This window comes from Nicrophorus vespilloides, unplaced genomic scaffold, assembly GCF_001412225.1.
Source record: "Nicrophorus vespilloides isolate i.1.1-1 unplaced genomic scaffold, Nicve_v1.0, whole genome shotgun sequence".
NCBI lineage: Eukaryota > Metazoa > Arthropoda > Insecta > Coleoptera > Silphidae > Nicrophorus > Nicrophorus vespilloides.
In genome coordinates this window covers 1-16324 of record NW_017099610.1, presented here as the reverse complement: position 1 = coordinate 16324, position 16324 = coordinate 1, and the positions used below count along the sequence as shown (strand labels likewise).

The window sequence follows — 16324 nt, the reverse complement described above, 5'->3', positions numbered from 1 at the left end:
AGTAATAGTAATAGTAATAAGTAATAAGTAATAAGTAATAAGTAATAAGTAATAAGTGTAATAAGTAATAAGTAATAAGTTTTTATTTATATATTTATTTATACCTCGTAATAAGAAAAAATATTTCTGAGAGCGTTACAAAATAAGTTGCGCTCTCGTATGTGATTATAATAAGTTTCATCCAAAGCGCTCAAAGCGTTCAGAATAAAAATTATTTTTCCTAACAATTATAATGCTCTTAGAATTTTCAAATCGCACTTTGTTCAAGAAATAATTTTTAAAATTAATTGTTATGCAAAAATAATTGTATCTTTTGAATGCGATGAGCGATTTACATGAAATTTATTATAGTCACATAAGAGAACGCTGCTAATATTGCAAAGCTTTCAGAATTTAAATTTACTCAATGTAAAACAATTTACAAATTACATGACATAAAAAAAATGGTGGGCCAAATTAATTATATCTTTGTAACGCGTCGAGCAATTTTTATGAAACTTGTTGTAGTCGCTTAGGCAAGGTCTGGTAATATTATAGCTTTGTTATATTTTTCAAATGGCACTCGATATAAGAAATAATTTGTATCAGACATCTTCTAGCGAATGCGTTTTGGTGACAATGTTAGCAGCTAGGGCACAAGCCCTGAAAAGGTTAAAGCAACAACATCCTTTCGTCGAAGAAAGTGTTCTACTCTCGAAGCTTATGGCATACTGTACCAAGGAGGCTCATTCGTGTGTCGAAAAAGCGGCTATGATTTTAAAAATTATTTGTATCGTTTTTTACGCGTCGAGCGATTTTGATGGAACTTGGTATAGTTACTTACGAAAGCGTTGCTAATATTATTGCGCTCTCAGATTTTTCAAATCTAACTGGGTTCAAAAAATAGTTTTTAAAATTAATTATTGTATCTTTTGAATGCGTCGAGCGATTTCATCGATGAAAAAATTCTGATCTCATTGTCAAATAATAATATTTTTTTATTTAATTCGACAATTCAGAAGTTTCTACTATGCTTTCTATTCTGAACTTGCAATTTTGTTGAAATTTTATAATGATTATTGGAAAAAAGATGAAAAAAATGTGATTTTTCACAGCAAAATAATTCGTGTTACCATAAAATACCTGGCATTATTGTCTATTACGTTCTATTTTTAGCTATCACTGTTTTTTGCTTAAAAGTACAAAATAAATAATATGCTTTTTGTTTATTTATTTTATTAAACCAGTCACAACAATTGCCATTACATTCTTTAATATCTGTATAATAGATGCAATTAATGTATGTGTTTTTTTGAAAGCCGAATATATATTCTTTTATTAAGTACTCTTGTATAAAGCGGTCCTGTCTTGTTCCAACTGATAGCTATATAATGTGTTAAATTATTTTTTGTTCGATATCGGGGAACGCCTCGCAGACTTAACATCTAAATCTGCAGATTGAATTTGACCTCCGTTTTGTTTAGAAGCAGCTGTCAACCTTACTTTAGCCTCCAAATGTCTGAATCTGTGAAAATTTATAGAAATTATATGCATTTATTTAATAGTTTCATTTTACCTTATAGGAACATCTCCGCTAGCACTATCATCATTTCTGCCATGTAATATAAATGCAATGGGCCAGCTAATCCAAGATGAACTATTTCTGCAATACAATTTTAAAGTAATGATCTATCATATTACCACAATTATATTTACAATGGTGGTTCCACTTTGATATTTTCTGGAGATACTGCACTCTCCGTGAGATGTCTACGTGTCGTTGGTGATCCCTTAGCAATGGAAGGATTGTAGATTTTTGGATCGCTTACCATTCTAACGAAAAATGATCGTTTCTGAGCCAACGTTTCTTTTTTCTTGCTGTTTAAAATTTCAAATACTTCATCGTGTAATTCCTGAAATACAAATATATTAATTTTTCATAAATCAAACGATAATTATGATACATACTTGTTCCTTTTCACATTCATCTTTCTCTAATAATTCGCTGGCATATTCTGTTATAACTTTCCACGCGTATTCTAAAATAATAATAATGTATTTATATACAATTATCATAATTTTGATTTTATTTAAATTTTACCAATATCCTCACTACTTGCGTTTTGAGCAACAGCGCAAAACCGTATGACATATTTCTCGTTTACGTTTGCTGGTACCATATGTAGTTTTCCGGAACCATTTATACTGCTTAACAGTTTTTCATTTAGTTTGTCTTTTCCTTTCAATCGAAAACAAACTAGACCAAGCTATAAATATAATAGAAATAAAAGTAATTTTTAATCAAATCATTTTAAATATTTTTACCTTGACTTCATTGCAAACCTCAAACCGACGATCGTTTAAAACTAATAATTCAAACTGTTTCGCAAGTTTAATGTGATGTCTAATATAGTTTTGCAAACCAGATATACCATAACTACGCATCACAAACCACAGTTTTAAAGAGCGAAATCTTCTACTAAGTGGTACACCCCAGTGCCTATAATCTATTGACGTATCAGAATAACCATGCTGCAGATATAATGGGTCTACCACCAAAGCTGAAGTTAATCTCATTCTATCTCTAACCCAGAGTGTTGAACAATCAAAATTTACGAGCAACCATTTATTGGGATTAGTGTTAAATGAATCTGCATACTCGATTCCCTGCAGGAGTGGTTTCAATTCTGGGCAAATAAAAGCATTGCCAGCATATGCTCCATCGACATGCAGCCAAACGCATGGAAATTTACTGCAGATCGGACCTATTTCCATTAAATTATCAAATGAACAGCACGACGTTGTCCCCAACGTAGTAGATACGAAGAATGGCACTAAACCCATGGTTTCATCTTCTTCCATTGCCGCCTGCAACGTGTTCCCTCTAAGAGAACTATTAGCATCTGGTTCCAATATACGTAATTTTACGAAGCAAATCATAGCCGCTTTTTCGACACACGAATGAGCCTCCTTGGAACAGTATGCCATAAGCTTCGAGAGTAGAACACCCTCTTCGACGAAAGGATGTTGTTGCTTTAACCTTTTCAGGGCTTGTGCTCTAGCTGCTAACATTGTCACCAAAACGCATTCGCTAGCAGATGTCTGAATATGCAAGAAATAGTTATTTAGTTCATATAACAGCAAACGGTTTTGTTTTTCACCTGTATAACGCCTCCACCTCGACTGGCTGGTCTCATTGCAAGAAAATCGTCGGGAAGTCCAATAGCTTTTCCTATCGAATCATAAATATTAAATTAGTCCATATAATCCATTCGTTTGCATACTTCAAACTTACCCAACCAATCTAACACTATAGTTTCTAACTCCGTGCATGCTGGACTTGCCGCCTAAAATATGATTGTTAAACATTTATTACAAAAATAGTTAACTCTAAAAAATTATACGTACCCAGGAAAATCCAATGCAACCTATTGCATCGCCCAGCATATCTCCTAAAATTGAAGGAAATGAGTTTCCACTTGGAAAATATGCGTGAAACCTAGGATGTTGCCAATGGGTTACACCGGGCATAATTTTAGCATCGACATCCTGCATGATGGATTCCCATTCCTCCGGTTCCTGCGGTGCTTCGGCTGGTATCAATTTACGTAAATAACCTGGCTCGACAGAAGGCGTAACACGTCGTTTAGAAATATCCTCCAAATAACTGCAGATGTACTCCACCATTTCCTTCCCTCGGACCCTAAATTCATCACTGTCCATCCTTAAAAAAAAATAATCAAAACCAGTTTGCTGCAAATACGAATATTCGGTTAACATTTAGGCAAAATATAATTGGAACGTCGTAATAAAATTATGATTAATTTTGGTATTGAAATCTCTCGACTCCTCGAACTTCTTAAGATAATTAAGATCACTAAGTTTGACGTATTAAGTCCGTCGTCGAACAGAAATTCCTAATTAGATTTTCTAATACTGGCATGAATTGAATTCCAATTCTGACATCTTTATTATATGCATTATTTATATTTCCAAATTCAAAAAATAGATGTTTCGAGACGTATTTATAATTTTCCAACAATTATATTGATTCTTCTATAATAAAAAGTTAAAGTCTTGTTAAATAAACTGCTAAAACAATAATCGATTTCTATTTATTAGTATTGCTTTACATAATTAACTTTAACGAAAATTGAATACCAAATATGATTATGTCAAGTTTATCTGAAAAAAAAAACATGTTAATCTCATCACTCCAGGTCACATTATTCCAATCTCTTTTTTCTCGTAATTATCCCGCAATAAAATAATAAGCACAACAAATGAATACAAACTTATAATATGTATGTAAGGAAATTAGAAACATGTATTTAAGAAAAACATAATTCACATTATTTTATGTTTATAAAGCTTGATTGTTTATATTGAATGAGTTATCAGAATGGTTTATACAAAAATCTACAATATTAAATAAAACTATAACAAAATATAAATTGTTCAATAGAATCTATGTAGAAAAACAGATTTGTTAATTGTCTTTAAAGTACTAAATAACGAATCTAAATAATACTATCATTATAGACAGGATGAATTAATTTCCTTAGGCTCTTGAAGATATTTTATAAATTGATTTTTCTATTATGACCTCTTTTCCATCTCGTTTGGTAATTAAGAATAAGACTTATTTTTTTCCCAATTTTCTGTTTGTTTCATTAAACTAAGTATTTAACAATAAAACGGCGTAGACGATTTTATCAAAGAAATGTTTATATTTTTAATCAAATTAAAATAATTAATACATGTTTAACTATATTTTACATGTAGGCTCAAAAACCGGTTTATAAGTTGAAAAAACCGGCTTTCGAATTAAATTTCTTTATAAAGAACGGTTTTTAAAATCCGACAAACGTAATAAGAAATATAATTTTAAGATTCATATTTTCTACTAATTAATGTCATCACATCTTACTTAATTAATCGGAAAGTAATAAATTTAGAAAGGGTATTAAATATTGATGCAAAAAGTATTGAATGAGCGTAAATTGTTTTTTGTTCAGATTCTGTTCCGCCTTTTTGTCCTACCAAAATTAATCACAAAGGAAATAATTATGAACTATCTAGTTGAAATTTCAATACTCCAGTAATAGATATAATTAGTACAGGTATCCCCCGACTTACCAACTTATGAACAAAATTCTGAAAACTCTAACTTGTATCAAGGAGATATATAGTGACAAAAAAATAACTTTCCAAACAGAAATTGATATTTTTTTTTAATTAAATATAATATTTTTGGAAGATGTACTACTTTTTTGTTGCATTTGTTTCTTTTGTATTTTTTTAATAAATAATTGTGATGTCTACATTGAAAACTATTTGTAAGTAAGTATTTTGTATTTTTTAAATCTACTTTTTTAAATTTATGTAGTCAGTAGTACTGAATTTTACATTTTGAAAATTTTAATTCCCTTGACTTACGAACAACCCTTTGTAACGGAACTAGTTCATAAATCGGGGGATACCTGTATTTGGCTCAGAATGAAATATAATTTGAAATCTTTAAAATAATAACAAAATATTTATCAAAGGCAAACAATTTTTTGTATGATCATTGCGATATAAAGCCATATAACCTTACCTGTTGACTGTCTGCGTTGGTGGATGCTGAGAGAAGTTGTATGCCCGGATGCACGCGACGCAATAAACTTCTACCTTTTTAATAACTGGATGACTATCCACCGAAGTTTTGCAACGCCTGCGCCGAACTACTTTATCCTTGCTTCATATAATGACTAAAGGGGAGGGATATATTTTTTTTAATCGGCAGAGTTTAAATCAAGAGTATTAATTTGCATAAGATAACGATATTACAAAACGTTAAAAACAAATCAAACTGCTGTAACCATTGCTGTAGACATTATTTACATAAAAAACTTGTGACCGAATAAAAAGGAAGCAAAAGAAATGCAATTTCTCTGAAAAGTAAAAACGATAATACCGCTATTATATTTAATAATAATTAATTTAAAATGATTATAATACTATCATTTAAAAATTGTATAAAAAATGTATAAAATAAGATTAAAACAGTCAAACTTATATGTTAGAAAATATAATATATTATGAATTTACTTAAAAATAAAATACTAAAATTCAAAATGCACTTTCTGTTGAACGTAAAGAAGATGATAAAAATAATTATCAAATTCATTTAAATTTATTTTTTTTTAACTTTTTTTTACAATAACAGTCATTTCATCCTAAGCTGCGTACAAAAATTTACGATAATAAAAAATATTTACTTACAAGATATTTTATATGGTTGGTTGACATCCGTTTGACTGAATGTATGTTTATTTATATACAATTGTTGTTTTGTCCAAATTTTAAAATTTATTCCTATTTTATTTATTTTTTATTATATGTTTGTCCCATAAATTATAATTCCATTTTTTTTTTACAAATATTTTATTTTTGGTATTTGTGGCACACTCGACTGCCACACAATAAACATTATTACCAATAAATGTAGAGTCAGAAATACATTTTCTACGACAATGTTTCTGGTTTTTGAAAATATATTTTAATAATGAAAGTTATTATTTTAATGACATTTTAAATTTACACATAAACATAACTTAAATTAATATGTATGCAATGTATTTCTATACTCATAAACATATAATTGAATGAAGAATTATAATTTATGAATAACATTAATCTATTTTTTATTTAATTAAAACTGATATGCTGGCACTATAAAGAACTTTACATTTTGTTGTACTCTATAAGTACAACAATATTCATTATGTAAAGAAAAAAATATTAAATTAATGGAGTTCATTTTGTAGTAATGTTAAAAAATCTTTGTTTTTTTTTATTCTTAAATACGTTATAATAATTAGGTAATAATATAAGAAGAAATGTTCTTCTAATTATACATATATTACAAATCATCAGGTATGATAACAAATAAATATGAGATGTTAAAAAGTTTTTTTTTCTCATAAACAACATAATCATACTGCATAGCAACAAATATTAAGATTTTATCATTTATTATCCTGTCGAAATCCACTTTTGCCTAAAAGTATAATGAACTTACTTTTATCTAAGATTTCGATTTTCTGTGATTTATTCCATATGGACAACAAATAAATATATTCTAATGTTTTTGCAGTAGTATATATTATTTTATTTAATAATTATATTGGAAATGTATTAGGAAGCACAGCGCTATTGAAATCCAATTTATTGAAGAAGACAGATCCTTAACATATAGTATTTTTAATTAATTTTCTCATCGTGTGAATTCAATCGAATCGCTGGCAAATAATATTTGCGGTGTGTTAATGGCTTTTCAAACGATCCCCATTTCAGTATTCAGTGCTATATTGTGCGGTAGCGGGGGCGTTAACGAAGTATGAATGGGTATGCGCGAGATGGAGAGAGGATTTCTGGCCTTGTCAGGTTCATCTCGTCTTGTCGTCACCAGCGCACAGAAAATATTCTGCGGCACCGGAATGAGGCCAAATTCCGATGCATTCATTCTCATTCAAATATCCCTCTATCCCTCGCACTTGATAAAAATAGGGGGAGCGATCCTATCATGCAGCTATATATATATACACACACCCTACGCCTGTTGCTCAATATACTACCTACAATGAACTCTATTAAAATCCCAAGCAGCGCAACGCCAGTTCAAATTTATTATATTATGTGCTTCGCATATTTTTAATTGTCTATTACATTTATTTGTTGATTTATTTATTGCATCGTTCTTTTACAAAAGGCTGAACGTAATAAACAAATAAAAAAATTATTAATAATTATATTGAGTGATGTAAAGTTATCTTTTGCTTTAATTATATAGTCACACATCGGTTAACTTTACAGATGTTAACAAACCTTCGATATAATGAATTCCGCAATTTCAAGCCCAAGTTCCCTTAAAAATATTTCATCAGTGAAAATATAGCCAGAAGTTGCGATATAATAAGAAAATAATCTAGCTAAGTAAAAACAATCTATAGTTTTCGCAAATGTTATTATATTTTTTTTCAGTAAAAGATTTAGAAAACCTTTAGTAAATGAAGATAAAGAAAAAGGAGGCTTAATTACAATTTCTTGCCGAATGCTAACAACTGAAGATACAAACAGTTGAATAATTGACATTGAAAATGTTTTACTTTTCAGTGAAAATGATCTAGAAAATGAAAATGACTTCGAAAGAAATATTATTGTTATGCGCAATAAATCTATAAAATAAAGGATTTTTATCTTTTTTAATTTTATTTTAATAATTTCTTATTCACAATCTACCACCAGTTTTGAAAATATTACAATAAGAGGTATAGTTTCTCATTTGAAACCTTCCATATTACAGAATATAATATAAATAAATATTAATTTTAACAATAATACCAAATAACTAAAAACGTTCTTTTGATATTCAAATCTATAAGGGAGATCAAGGGTGTTATGCCTTTTTAGTATATGGAGAGTTTCACTATTGTCAAGTAAGTTAATTGCTAGAGTATTGCTAAAGATTTCACTTTTCACTGTATTCATTTGGAGGACATTTTTGATAACGTCGTTTGGCACATAGCAGGGAGCTTACACCAAGGTACGCAGGCACTTCGATTGGAAATTTTGAATAATGTTAATGTTTGAGTTGCAAGCTGTTCCCCAAAGTTGGATACCATAAGTCCACACCGGTTTTAACACTGCCTTATATATTAAAATTTTATTTTCCAGTAATAACTGCGATCGTGTCCCAATCAACCAATATAATTAGGCGAATTTGATTCCTAATTGCTTCCGTTTAGTTTTTATATATTTTTTTTTCATGTAAGTCTGCGATCTAAAATTGTTCACAGTTATTCGACGTCGTCAGCTCATTGGATTAAATTATGATTTAAAGTAACTGAAGGACAGGTTCCTTTTTTAGGGTGAATGGTATGTCATTAGATTATGTTTCATTATGTTTAATTATATAATATATAATAAACGCTTATGCCAAACATTGTCGAAAGCCTGTGTGATATTTAAAATTGCTGCTGTGTATATTTTTTCTTCCAGTGATTGCCTAATCTTGCTAGCTACTCTATGGATTTGATGCTCATCAAATTGATGATCCGATATTATATTTTCCTCAGTCAATATAGGTCCAAAGAACAATGGAGCAATTGATTTTCGAATAATTTAGATATCACTTGTAATAAGCTTATGTAAGTTACTTCGTCGGGAACTTTATCAGGCCTTGGGATGACTACGATTTGTGCGACCTTCCAGTGAGAAGGAAAATATCCAGATCTTAAACAAGCTTTAAATATGGCGGTGAGAAGTACAATGGATTTTCTGCGGATTTCCTTCTATTATTCTATCCGTTATTAAGTCATATCAAGGAGTCTTATTTAAATTTTCTGATTTTATAAAAAATACCTCAACTGGACGGACAGGTTTTAATTCGAGATTCATCTGGAATAGAGCATCCAAAAACTGATCTATTTCAACCATCTTTTCCACACTGTCAACCAATCTCCTTCTCCAGACATTTACCAAAATTTCTGCAAACACATTCGCTTTTTCCCTGTTGTTTCTGTTACCATCACTATTGCGTATAGGAAAGAGGAATACGGATTTGAGATTGCTCCATTTTCTCGGTCTAAATTGGAGTTCCAGTTAGATTATTTAATATTTTTCAAACCTCGTATTTTTAAAATTATTCAGTTTATCGCCCGATTGAGATTCGTTTCGTCTTCTATTAGTTTGCTAAATTCTGCGTAGTTTCCTTTTCTCAGCAATTTTTTTCTTAATAATTATTGGGCATGTTAGTGATAGTTCAGAATTCTTAATTTCAGATATTGTAAATAACGTAAAGAAAATTTTATTATTTTTGGCTATTGTGTCTAAGATATTATAAATAATATAAAAATAGCCTGCAAAACTGAAATTACCTGGCCATATTACCTATTTCTGCACTAAATAAAATTATCAATTTCCCGTTTCTTGCAATTATAACAAAACTAACACTAGTAGAAAACCTAAGAAATACTAAATACAAAATACAATGAAGATTACTTTAGTTAATAGGGCGACTAACAGTCGAATGGTTAAGTCGCCTTACCCACGTGTCAGTAGTCACAGGTTTAAATCTTGGTCAAGCCAGGCCCTTTGTGATCCATATGCTGAACCTCATTCATTTGACTGTTCATCTGTGATGAACGATGGCCCTATTTCTGCAAGCACCGAGAGGGACAATTTTAAGGGTAGCAGCAGATTCACTGTCAAAGGAAATAGTGGAATCACAAAGCATCAATATACTACTGAAGTTAACCTACAAGACGACAGCCAACCTACAAAATAAAAAATAAATAAAAATCATCATAATGATTTGATGAACAGATTGTAAATAAAATTACTTGACATAAAATACAAATAATAGAATTAAGTATGATAAGTATATTAAAATATAATGTGTCTATTATAAAATATTTTACTATGTTTAAATTTATGGGGTATCATAAATGTGTACAAACGATGTCTGTGACCTTATGAGTTAATAAATTTTATGATTTGAAATATTAAAATATTAAAGGAATAGTATTATATAAAAGAAGGAACGATGTTTCTCGTGTATTGTAAGTTTTACAACAGACAATATTGTTACATTTGCATAAAATGGAGAGCAATATTTGCAAATTTTTTAGTGGAAAAAATATTCTAATAACAGGCGCCACTGGTCTAGTCGGGACATGTTTGGTGGAAAAACTTCTGCGCGTCGTTCCAGACGTAGGCTTCATCTATCTGTTGATTAGAACTAAAAAAGAACAGAATTTCAATAAAAGGGTCAACGAATATTTCAGCAATGAGGTATGTGTTATTTTGGTTCAATTAATTTTATATAAGAAAGTGAAGAATATTAACTTTATTGATAAACCAAATAAAATAACATATTTTTTAAATTTATTATGTTCAGCATTTAGAGATTTTATTTTATCTTTGTCAAAATTTTCGGAACTTAAATAAAATAAATTCAACTTTTAGGCATAATTTGTTCACAATTAACCGCAGTTAAGTTTGACTTTTATTTCAATGCTTTAGTTCTTTTAGTAATCGTCTAATTTGTATTTGTTGCAAACTATATTTTATAGATATCAAATGTTACTTTAATCGGTTTGTGACTGTATTTCAAAAATCTATTAAATAATTCTAATCTTCAAACAATAATAGAAAAAAATAAAAAGCTAAATATAAAAACTTTGACATTTTGTTTTACTTTCTTTCGTTATGTGTTTGCAATAATATAATAGATCTTCTTTCCCAGAGAAAACAATAAAAGAAACAACAATGAACATATTTAAAACGTGTATTAACATTTCATACATTTCTTTAATGCAATAACTTTTTAAAACGCTGATGATCAGGGGTCGGAGATGGAACGTTAAAACGCAATTATCTATTTATAAAAAGTACTATAGTCCACTCATTAACTATACCTCTATTCAAAAAGTTACTTTTCGGTGATCATAATCTTGCCGTGGCAGAGAGAATGGCCCTCCGAGCAATCAACAAACTTATACACCTCGATAATTAAATACATAAGCCTCCTAATTATTCCTTTATAAACACACAAATATCACAGCCAATTAAGAACGCATAGCACTATGTTTTCGAAGTTTTGCTCCAGACCTTCCTAGTCTCAAAACATTTGATAGGTGTTGCAAGAGTCGAAAATAGGTCTGAAGTCAGATTTGCAGCATTCACTGATAGCTTGAAAAGTACCGTTATGAATTTTGGTGTTTTTCTTTCAATCAACTTATGTACATTATACTATTATTTCCTGGGCAAGCAGTTAAAGCAGTTTGCAGTTGATATTTGTTTTATTCTTGACGTTGCATTAAAATGTTTCTCTTTATTTTAGTTTACGTAACTGTTGCAATATAGATTGTTATTTAGATTTATGCAATATTCCTCATAATTTTTTTATATTTTATTCTAATGTAAAATGTATTATTTACTTATTTATTTTGTTTCGTTTTATGTTAACAATCATTTACTGAATTTTGAGACAAAATAATAAAAAAATGCAAAAATTAGAACATCTGCATAATTAATTACTTATATTAATATTTTATGGATATTTTGGGCTTTCTGCACAAGTTACTTAATATTTCGTTTATTTTATAATTAATTTAAGAAGAATTAGTAAGTACTTTCAGATTGAGTAGTTATTTCATAATATAAATTAATTTTGTTTTTTTTTTAAGATATTCAACAAAGTTAAAAATCAGAATCCAACGTATTTGCATAAAATTGTATGGCTTCATGGAGATATCACGAAAGCGAATTTGGATTTAACACCAGAGATGATCGAAACAATCCATACCAATGTCAACATAATAGTCAACAGCGCAGCTTGCCTTAACCAAATTACGCCTTTGAGAAACGCAATTAAATACAATATTTACGGCACAAACGAGCTACTGAAAATTGCAAAAGGATGCGCTTTTCTAGACGTAATTAATAATAATAATATATTTAATTATGAGTTTTAAATAGTTATTTTGCAGTGTTTTATGCATATATCGACAGCGTACGTAAATCACAGACGATCTGAGCATGAAATAGATGAGAAACTCTACATTCATCCGGTAGATCCTGAGATTCTGATGGTAATGAGCGACGAACTTACCTCTGAAGAGTTGGAAAGAGAATCCGCGAATTTGATGATGGATTGGCCCAATACGTACACGTACACAAAAAACGCGTCGGAGAATTTGGTGTATAAGTACAGGAATCATTTCAAAATTGGTATTTTCAGGCCTGGCAGCAGTAAGTCTTTGCTTATAGCGATTGTAAGCATATGTTTTTATAATTTACTTTCAGTCATCGAATCTTACGCTGAACCATTTCCGTATTGGATAAAAAATCCTAATGGATTTACAAGTGTTTTGAGCAAGGCACATCTTGGGTATATGGTTGATTTAAATCCGAAAGCTCCAGGAAACGCTCCGCCGGTCGACTTTTGCGTGAATTGCATCTTAGCTGCATCAAATGAAGTTGCTTCAAATGAGTAAACATATTTTTTTCTTTCGTTCTGTTATTCTAACTATAAAATTTTCAGTCGTGCCCATATAAAATTTTACAATTTTTCTTTATACACGCAAACATGGGCGGATCTTTACACGAGTTACATGAAAGGAATACATAATCCGTGGCTTATATTTGGATCATTCAAAGATCGTTTGAGCTGTCACTTAAAGGATTTATACTTAGAAATGATTGGAAAACCAGCAAGGTTAGTTATAATCCCAAAATATCAATATTGTTTTCATTGTTTTGTTTTTTTTTTGTAGGAATATAGATACTATAAGAAGACACGAGAAAATGATACGAGTTTTGCACTATTTTATGAATAAAGAATTCAATTTTTTTACCAAAAATGTCGACTGTTTGTGGAGTAGTCTAAATGCGGTCGATCAGCGAATGTTTCTTTTCGATATGCACGAAATCGATTGGGATTCATTTTATAAAAACATGCACGAGCATCATCAAAAAGCAATACCGGATGATAGCACTTTCAAAACCGTGATGATGTCATATATAAAATAATTATTACAGTAATTATATTTGTAATTGAGAGATAGATAATTATTCGAATAAAGACGGTGTGTGATTATAAATTTAAAAAAAAATATGTTACTAAAATAAAGGACAACCAAATAATTCACATATTTTTGTTTCAAATTCAAATAGTTTTCCAAGTATAACTATATATTTGCTAAGAATATGTGTGGGTGTAAATTTCTCAATGGGGGTCGCGAAAAAATTACTAGAACTATAATTTTCAAAAAAATATTCTAATTTCTGTTGATGATTGATGTAACCATGAAAAATTTTATAGCACATGGACAATTTTTGGAAATTGAAAGATGATAATAAATTATCTAAACAGATGTGTGAGGTCTCGCATTGACAAACTAGATAGCAGAATTAAATAAACATTGCACTAAAATGTAGCCACAACTGTACACTACAACCATCGTTAGCAAAAATACCATTCCACCTAAATATTCACAGTCCACTGGACGTTAATGTGTGCACACAAAAATACAAACGGACTTATGTAACAACTTAATAATATAATTGTAAACATTTTACTTATAAACTATCTATTGACCATTTTTATAGGACGTAACCCAGTAGTAGCTACAAAAATTGAGAAGAATGGTTACTTTCCCCTATTTTCATGGCGAAGCTCATGTCCACGAGACTGCCAACAATGTGGGGAGTCAGCAGCATGTCTAACATTGCCATAATACAAAGATTACAATCGATGGCACTGGATCGTAACTCATTCTTATGCATCCGGTACTGCTTCTTGCATTGCCCAGAATACACTTCTTCTTGCATTGCCATTATTGTGTTATGTGGTAGATCTTTGGATTGAAATAACGGTATAAATTTTCCGGCTTAAACAATCCTTGTGACAATTTATTGTAATTTTATGATTTTTGACATATACAGTCTAGTGCTAGAAACATAGTGGATTATAATAGATTTTAAAATCAAATAACGAACACATTGATTTTTCATTATTTATTTTTAGTCTGCTTTGAAAAAAAAAACGAGTATGAAATATTTATTTCCATTATTTCTTCTCATACTTCTATATCCTCTTTTCCAAATTATATAATCTTATAAAACGGATAGACCTACCCTGATAAAGTTGCAAGAAGCAAGGTCCAATATATTTGAAATCAAAGAAGTATACTCGGACGTTTTCTCTATTTCATTTTTACATTGGATCTGACTATATCCAATAAAATTACTGGTGCTACATTCGCAGATGATACATAACTTATGTCCTTTGATTAAATTAGAATAGACACTAGCTCATTATGTAAATGAAATCGTCTTATATCAAGATATTCTTTTATTTTTTTATTAAATATAAAAAGATAACATATAAATCAAACGCTAATTTAAAAACATGTGTCCCAAAATTGTTTTGATTAATTTTCAAATGCAATGCATGTTATTTATTAAATTGTGATAATAATATTTTTAAATTTAAACTGAAAACTCGATATCTCTCGACTTTTCCTAACAGAAACCTGTAAGAAATGGGGAAAACAAGTAGATTTCTTTAGTAAGTGGATACAGAAATCTGTAATCAGATATAGATATCTTTTATAACTGAAAAACGAAATCTGTAATTATAAATAGATTTCTTCTTATATAGCTAAAAAATGGAAACTGTAATTGCATGTACATTTTTTTTTTTTTTTTTCTTCAATGTGGCTAGGTGGGGAATTGATCCCGTTGCCTTTTATCTTTAGGAATGCATGACTGTGAATTCGTGAATGAGTAAAAATGTGGTGATGCATGACGAGTGTTCGGTCTTGTGGGAAAAGCATGTACATGTTTTCTGTACCGATAAACCACGAAGGTGCAGTTTTCTTTAATAATTCAGTTGTATTTATATGAATGTATCATAATTTATCTAGATGGCGATTAAATGAGTGTATAAATATTGTCAGTCGCGACTACTCGCCGGTAGATGGCAGAAGATGGCACTTCGCAGCAATTTAACTTTCCATAGCGTGCTTGTCCGAACTTCAAATTCTTTCATGTTTCCATGCAAATTACAAATTGAATTAATGGCACACCGAGACGCTGAGAATATTAAATAGTTTTCTTGGGTGAGTAAAGAAACTGGCGTGCGCATTAATTCACTTAATTTGAACGCCTACTATAAAACATTGTTTATAAGTATAATTGACAAGAGAAGACAACATGACATGACATTTTACAATAATTACATTAATTATTGTTAATATTGTTGAAAACAGTAGCTAAAATTTAGAGACAAAAATATTAGTAAAAATATAACTGTTTAAACTAATACTATATAGTTTGTATAAAAAAAAACATTATTATTTAATAAGACGGATGTATTTAATAAAATTACCATTCTATAACGAAGGTTTAAATAATTTAAAGCCTCATTGAATTTTTATTAATTTTACAGAATCAGTTACAGAAAAAAAAGATTTTTTTGTAGTACATACATTTTCTGCGGTGGAAGGGAATGACTAATGAGGATATTGCCCGTTAGCTAAAGAATATATCTTCGAAACAGCATAGCAGGTGGAATAATAAAAAAAAGTTAGGGTCGCCGATAAGTCTACTATAGCAATTCAGCAGCTGCGGTTTGAAATTATTCACCGTTGACTTAACTCTACAAATTATTTTCAAATTGCAAAATAGTTCAGATTTTTCTAATATTCCATATTAGATGTAAATTAGAAGTATCATAAAAAATAAATGTCAATAACTGAAATATCTATAATTTTAATAATAATGCATTACT

The 16324-nt window shown here is 29.8% G+C and overlaps 2 protein-coding genes across 3 annotated transcripts; one reads left to right on the top strand and one right to left on the bottom strand.

The window, feature by feature from the left end:
• Positions 1-1277: 1277 nt before the first annotated feature.
• On the bottom strand, positions 1278-5640 carry LOC108564884 (tyrosine decarboxylase). Of its 2 annotated transcripts, none has more exons than XM_017924081.1 (10): positions 5579-5640; positions 3388-3703; positions 3275-3326; positions 3141-3211; positions 2305-3081; positions 2081-2246; positions 1948-2018; positions 1696-1892; positions 1556-1642; positions 1278-1504 (listed from the first exon to the last, which is right to left on the bottom strand). In XM_017924081.1, exons 2-10 carry the CDS (start codon positions 3700-3702, stop codon positions 1381-1383), a joined length of 1860 nt encoding a protein of 619 aa, XP_017779570.1. In that variant the 5' UTR covers position 3703; positions 5579-5640; the 3' UTR covers positions 1278-1380. The 2 variants fall into 2 exon arrangements, with proteins under 2 accessions (XP_017779570.1, XP_017779571.1); XM_017924082.1 differs by having other exon boundaries at positions 3388-3732; positions 5579-5629.
• A 4986-nt stretch (positions 5641-10626) lies between these two features.
• LOC108564883 (fatty acyl-CoA reductase 1-like) lies at positions 10627-13536 on the top strand (the record flags this gene model as incomplete). The annotated part of the gene is made up of 6 exons (XM_017924080.1): positions 10627-10818; positions 12216-12464; positions 12519-12780; positions 12835-13021; positions 13073-13246; positions 13305-13536. Coding segments are annotated over exons 1-6 (1296 nt in total), but the record flags the coding sequence as incomplete, so codon positions are not given.
• Between the last annotated feature and the right edge of the window lie 2788 nt (positions 13537-16324).

Excerpts from the sequence above, each read along its gene's own strand:
- LOC108564884 (XM_017924081.1), bottom strand. The coding sequence starts at position 3,702 with ATGGACAGTGATGAATTTAGGGTCCGAGGGAAGGAAATGGTGGAGTAC. Across the intron at positions 3,327-3,387 it reads GTTGCATTGGATTTTCCTGG|GCGGCAAGTCCAGCATGCAC; the intron begins GTACGTATAATT and ends ATCATATTTTAG. Across the intron at positions 3,082-3,140 it reads GAGGTGGAGGCGTTATACAG|ACATCTGCTAGCGAATGCGT; the intron begins GTGAAAAACAAA and ends TTGCATATTCAG.